Source organism: Octopus bimaculoides, chromosome 11 (assembly GCF_046866305.1).
Source record: "Octopus bimaculoides isolate indiv1 chromosome 11, ASM4686630v1, whole genome shotgun sequence".
In the NCBI taxonomy this organism is placed as follows: Eukaryota; Metazoa; Mollusca; class Cephalopoda; order Octopoda; family Octopodidae; genus Octopus; species Octopus bimaculoides.
Window position 1 is genome coordinate 21,088,476 of NC_142938.1, and position 7,311 is coordinate 21,095,786.

The 7,311-nt window shown below is 33.6% G+C and overlaps 1 protein-coding gene across 4 annotated transcripts in view; it reads left to right on the forward strand.

Moving 5' to 3' along the window:
• Nucleotides 1-4,823, forward strand: part of LOC128249057 (organic anion transporter 3-like) — a 31,391-nt gene extending 26,568 nt beyond the window's left edge. For 2 of the 4 annotated variants that reach the window (XM_089359620.1, XM_089359619.1), the window contains exons 8-9: nt 282-354; nt 3,489-4,823. In XM_089359620.1, the coding sequence (XP_089215746.1) occupies nt 282-354; nt 3,489-3,671 (256 nt within the window). In that variant the 3' untranslated portion in view covers nt 3,672-4,823. The remainder of the gene's footprint in view (nt 1-281; nt 355-3,488) is intronic. The other 2 variants (XM_052971579.2, XM_052971575.2) reach the window with 2 other exon arrangements.
• The last annotated feature ends 2,488 nt before the right edge of the window (nt 4,824-7,311 follow it).

Sequence of the window (7,311 nt, forward strand, 5' to 3'; positions counted from 1 at the left end):
TCTCAAAATGAGAGAAATGATACTGAAATGAGGGAAATTTCAATTAGGTAATTTCATTGTTGAAATTTCTTTGGTGTTTGGAAACTGGACTGATAGTCAGAGAAGACGCAAAGTAATCATTTGCTTCATTTGAAAGCAAACTAAACAAATGATGTATTATTTTCTAAAGAAGCTAACCCATTATTCTACCTTTTCTAACATTTACAAGTGTATGACATAATTATTGATTTATATGTTTTAACTAAACATTGTCTCTAATCGTAAATTTCTTGTGATTGTAGAAGTATTGGAAGTGGTTTTGCTACAACTTTCACGCGGTTTGTATGCTTGGCATCACCTTTCCTCAAACTCCTGGTGAGTAAATGTTCATTCTACGGAATCTAAACTACGGAATATTCAACTACAGGCTGTTAATTACGGAACTTAACAAATTAGGAAAATAAAGTTTATTTAGCAAAAAATAATTTTGGTGATTTTAGTTAATTGTATGGTGCTCTTTAAGAATATGGAATCATATCTCTCCATCACATCTAGATCTTGATCTGCAAGATACCACCTGTATACTAAACTTACATGCAGTACGTCAAGGGGCCTTTTTTGTCTTTTAAAAATGACCTTGATTGTTCTTTTTTTGTGACAAGTTGTAATGACAAGCTGTAATGAAAGAAACGTAAATAAAGATAAAACACTATTTTTAGAACACTTGATTTAAATGTGCCTTTTGGATGTTATTGTGACTTTATCCAATTGGCAATTGCTCTGTTCACCGGAGACTGCTATTTTTTTATTTCTCCAATTTGCTTCAATTTTCGTAGCTTCAAAACAAATATGTTGCAATGACCAAATAATCACTTTTTCTATATCAGTAGGAATATGCGTTCAAGGACATCAGACCACTCACACAAGCAAGACATGAGGCTCACTTGTGAAACATGGAGACCAAGATAAATGTTTGCTCCAAGTATTGCAGTGATCAGTGGTCCAGTCGCTAGCTGAAGCAAATGCCATTTGCCACATCAATAGAATGGCAACAACAAACCAAAAATTCGTTTCATTGCTATTTTTGTATTATTAATTATCATGTGCCCTAATTTGCAATGTACTATAAGATCGCAGCCGCATGATGATGAAATTCCTCTTGTTTCAAGCAATTAACCACTGACTGTATCAGATGACGACTGTGATGACGAAACTGGGCGTGAAAATCAAATGGATGACAAGGAATTCGAAACTTCACTTAATGCTCTAAACTAAATCAAGAACAATCGAATCATTTTGTTCAAAAGTTTGAATTTTCCAAGAATGAGGCTTACCTGACTGGGACAATTCCCAGAAAATTTGGTGTCTTTGCCTAAGTAACCAATAAGAAAAAAAGAACAGCGTATAGGCACTAAGAAAAGAAATTCAACGAATTTTTCCACGCACATGGTGAACTGGATTTGGCTTATTGCAAGAACATTACTGGTTTGATGAGGGTGCTGGAAATTTCCTCTGATATCAAGATAGATTGATGGTTACTCATTGATGGGACTGCTTCCAGCTTAGAGGCAGGGATTTTACATGCTGGAAATGAGTATTCAGGGATTCCAGTGGGTTCTTCGAAGAAGGCAAAGAAGAGTCACACGATACTATCAAGATGCTGCTTTCCTTGATCAGGCATGATGATTTCAAGTGGAAAACTAGGAGTGACTTGTAGATTATAGGTTTTTTTAAAAAAAAGAACGAAACGCTAAGGGATTACATATAGATTCGCTGTTACTTGTGTTTATGGGACAACTGGGCTCGAAATAAGCGCTACAGTCAGCAGAATAGTCCAACACGTCATGAATGGAGACCTGGAAATAAAAGCGTAGCATTCCTACAATTAGTTTCACCTGAGCCAATTGTGTTATCACCACTCCATATAAACCTTGAAATCTTCAAATGTTTTGTGAAATCACTGGACACTGAGGGACAATGAATCAAGTGGCACAAATATTTCTGCCCTCAGTTAAGCGAAGCAATGATTAAAGAAGACGTGTTCGTTAGATCAGACACTCGCAAATTGATGAAGAATCAGATGTTCAGAGATTCATTCGATGGAATTGAACAATAGAATTATGATCCTGTGTTAAGGGTTGTCGAAAACATTCTAGGAAAAGAACCGGAGCCTGAATTACAAGGCAATCCTAACTGACCTTCTGGATTCATTCAAGGGTGCCAGGGTGTCGAAATGTTATTAAAAATACACTTGAATTTCATTATTTTGAACAAGGGCAACACCAGTGATGAACATCGCGAAAGATTTCATGAAGTGATCACTACTATTGTAATAATGTACCAAATGCAAACCGATCCCCGCTTCATGTCAGATTATTGCTGGCTTCACTCTTCTACACCTCCATGCTAGTGATTTTGGCAATGAGGTTAAGGTTGTAACATTTTCTGGTAATTTTTTTCCAAGTGTATATTGTTATTTTAACAATGATTCATTGTAGTTTAATAAATTAATAAATTATTACAAGGTTCACATGGCTTGACACATTTTCTGTAAATGTGGTATATGTGGGATATCTTGTAGATCAAAATGTAGACATGATGGAGCAAAACGGATTTCATTTTCATGCACAACACTCTAAAATTAAACAGATCACATAAAGTAATGTTTGCTAAAACATTAGCGTCATGCTGTGTTATTAACATTCTTATCAATGACCTTCATTATACAACACATTTCAATACATGTGTGTATGTGTGTGTTTGTGTATGTGTGTGTTTGTGTGAGAGAGAGTAAGAAATATGCCCTAATACTTCAGTCTATTAATTTGCATGTCCGTTTGATAAATGCATATTAGTTATGAATCATATATCTGTACCACACATCATCGTAGTGCTTAGAACAATAATCCTGTTAATGCTTAATACTGTGCATGAAATAATCCCCCAGATTTCTGTAAAAGAGTCTACTTAGTTTTATTCAGGTTATGCTAGACAAATTCACATAAGACTTCATTTCAATTCAATAGGTTTTTTTCTCTCTTCAACATACTTCCTTGCCTATTGTAACCTTCATTTTTTTACAGCAATCGCCCTTCTCTTGACCAGTCATCACTCTTCATTTGTATAACGTATTTTTTATGTTTGTAGCAGTCTTTGGGTTTTTTTTACGGAAGAAGTTTTCTATTTCTAAATCGTCATTTCCCTCATTTCTCTCTATCTGTTTCTCTCTGTCTCTGTCTCTATCGCTCTCCTTCTATTCTTCCTCCTTACATTTTCTCTAACGTCTAATAATTTTTCAGAGTAAGCTTCCCCCTTCAATGATTAAATCTTTATTTTCATATCAAACTGAGCCATTGTGATTAGTCAATTCATATAGCTTGTCGTTTACATACATTTCCATTGGATGAGATCATATCCTTTCCTGGATCGTTGTTGGTCGGATTGTTATTCATATTTATCGATGAATATATTTTTATAATTTCACTAATGTACTAATTTTCTATGTCCAGGTTTTGGCAGTTCCGTGGGCTCCTGGAATTATCATAGGAAGCGGATGTATGATTTCATCAATTTTGGTCCATGTATTTTTACCAGAAACGGGAAATAGTGCCCTGCCAGAGACAATCGAGGATGTGAACATGATGAGGAAGAAAAATGGAAAGAAGAATATAAAAATTCAAACTATATCATAAAGAGAATGAGATAATCTCAATAACTTGCAGTTTCAGTCAGCAAGATTACATTTATTACAAATTCAAAATCCGTAGTATATGTTAAAGTGATGAGTGTCTGCATATATATATATGTACATATGTTACGTTATATTATATCATATTATATTATATATTGCATATCATATCTAAAAACCCTGGGAGTTAGTTTCTTATGCTATTAGATGGTGAAGGGCAAATCATAATAGATTCTTAATATAATGAGATATGAGAATTGCTCTCCTTTATCCAGAATGTTCATCACTCTGTCACGTGAGTGAGATTACAATACCGTAAAATTTGGAGTCCTGGTAAATTATCAGATTCAGATGAAAAAATTGATTTACACTTTTACTTAGATCGGAAGGGCCCACACGGAAGTCTTCAAAGAGAATATGGAGACGACGTAGTTAAACGATTTGAGCCAAAATGGAAAAACATTTAGAAATGCTATCCGCAAAACTATTTGGTTCACCCAACATTTACAATTCTTTCGTGAAAACTAATATCAGAAAAAAGAACCTGCCGATTCAGAGTCCAACATTTTCCATGCAACCACCCATATAAACCATCTTCAACTGGGGCTGCTTGAAAACGAACGACTGCCAACACATTAGAAGTATATCCGTCAGCAAGATTATGAAGACTGTTGTTGATAAGTGCACTTGGATAGACAAAACATTCAAACTTACTCAATCGGTAGCAATAATCTATGCAGTAAATGTCTAATATAAATACAAAATTTTAAAAAAATAATAATAAAAATATAAAACTAAATGGCCAAAAGATCTTTAAAAACTATTTGTCAGCCTGTTATCACCCCAATAGCAAAAAGTAACTCAAGAAGTAGAGATAGAAACACAGAAATATAATATGTCAAAGAAGAAAAAATGTGGGAAAGCAATGCGTGACCCATCGGTCACACTGTTTGAGGGAAACCAAAACGACAAACGAAGTGGGAGTGATTGACTGTCAGTCACGTTAAAAGCGAGAGAACAGTAGTGCGAGGTTTTATTCTGAATTCACTGTGCAAATTTTGATCGTAAATAATATTTGCTTTAACAATTTTATATCCCCCGCCAAATAATATATATATAAATAAATACATATGAAATTAAAAAATTTTGTTATCAAAATATCCTTCACGTAACACATATTGGGTTATCCTATGAACGCTGCGTTTTTTTTTTTACTTCTTTCATTTTTCAAAATTAAGATAAACAAAGTTATTTTTAAAATCTAAAATATACTCTCCTCCATTTCCATTTCCTACAATGCTCTTCAATCTATCTGGTAGATTTGCAGTTCCCCTCTACCAAAATTCACTTATCCGTGACGGAAAATACTCCTCCAGTACTGTTCTGACTTTGTCTACAGATTTCATATTTTTTTCGTTCAAATGATTTTGAAGACTGTGGAATAAATAATCATCAGATTGAGCAATGTCCGGCGAATATGGTGGGTGGGACATCATTTCCTATTCAAACTCCTCCAGCCTTTGGAGTGTCATCTCTGCTGCATGTGGCCAACCATTACCCTGATGGAAGAACACCTTTCGTCTTGAAGCCAAAGATGGTCGTTTTTCTTTTAGTGCTTATGAATGGTTGAATGACCAAATCCAAATTTCTCTGCTAGCTTCTCAACAGTCACGATGGGGTTTTTTCCATCAGGGTCTGCAGCACGTCCTCGTCGACCTCTATAAATTTTCTATGATGAGGCTTGTCTTCTAGACTGTAGTTTCAGGCTCGGAATTTCTGGAACCACCGTTGACACTGGTTTACGCTTGTTCGATCTCCATATACTGCATTAATATTCCTCACACTTTCCATTGTGTTGTTGTCTTTATTGAACTCATAAAGCAAAATATGCCGGATATGCTCATTTGTCATTTCCATTATGGCTTTGAAAAAAATAACTCTTAAAATCGAACTGCACATTTCAAAGGCTGTCATTACTTTCGAGACAGTACTTCTTGATACATTAAACATTTCGGCTATTTGCGTTACGCTAGCGCCTGCCATACGATCACCAACAATTCGACCTCTTTGAAAGTCCGATAGATCTTTTATTTTGATGAATTTTAATTACCTTTTTCTGATGATATCTGAAAAGAAACAGCAATTTTAGCAAAACATATTAAGCAACACTAATAATAAATTAAAAAGCATAGGTGTTTCCATTATATAGATAGATAGATAGATAGATAGATAGATAGATAGATAGATAGATAGATAGATAGATAGATAGATAGTTAGATAGATAGATAGATAGATAGATGGAATTAAACGCAGGTGTTATTCAAATCTTTTTACTTCCGAAATATGTTTCGAAGAAAACATTGGTATTATTCTAGCAGGAATAAAATGGTGTAAAACGATGCAATCTTCCCATCAGGGAAAGAAAGAAACCAAACACATCAATAAGACATTTTTACAGAATGTGATGACTGCCTACATGAAGATTTTTTTCAACAATCTGAGTATGCCATGAGGTTTCCAGACATGGGTCTTATTCACGTGATAACGTTCAACAAAATCGATAAAACGATATGTAGGAGGAGTTAGCTAACAACTCCACAAACACACCCACACGCAGAATTTCCCACATATGTAGGTATATATATATATATATAGGTATATATATATATATATATATATATATATATATATATATATATATATATATATATATATATATATATATACATATACAGATAATACATATATATATATATATATATATATATATATATATATATATATATATATATATATACACAGATAATACATATATGTATATATATATATAATGTATATATATATATAAAGCATATTACTCTACCTCTGGTATTTGAGTACTCTTTTTTCCACCTTGTTACACATTTCATGTCATGTGCTTACTCCGGTATATATATATATATATATATATATATATATATATATATATATATATATATATATATATATATATATATATATATATATATATATATATATATACATATATATACACACATATATATGTCTGTGTGTCTATATATATATATATATATGTATATATATATATGTGTGTGTGTGGATGTATTTATATATATATGTATGTATGTATACATATGCATACATATATACACACAAACACATACGCTTTCGAGAGTAAAGCCAAGAGATTTTTGTAATGAGCTGGACTTTAGATTCTCATTATGTTTCTGGAAAAATATGGGCAATTAATGAGCGCCGAGATAAGGCGTAGGGACATGGGTTCTAATGATTATGAGTGGATATGCAGATCCCGCTAACATTCGTGGGGAATAAGACACTGCCACAGTTGTACTCTGTCGTTGGAGCAGAGAAAAAGTGGAGATAGTGATGCCAGATAAATATCTCAGAAGGAACACGTGGTGGGGTATCTCACATGACAGGTTTTGCACATACGGGCTGAACATAGAATAGAATGAGAGAATTGGGCTATTGGTGTAGCAACAACAGTTGGTCCTACAATCTGCTGCTTCTAGAGTATCACATTCAAACTTGGAGAAAGAAATCTTTTCATCGTCACAACTAGAAAGCAACAACTTGTTTTCAGAATACAAGAAAATATATCCTGTCCCTCTTTCTACTCTGCC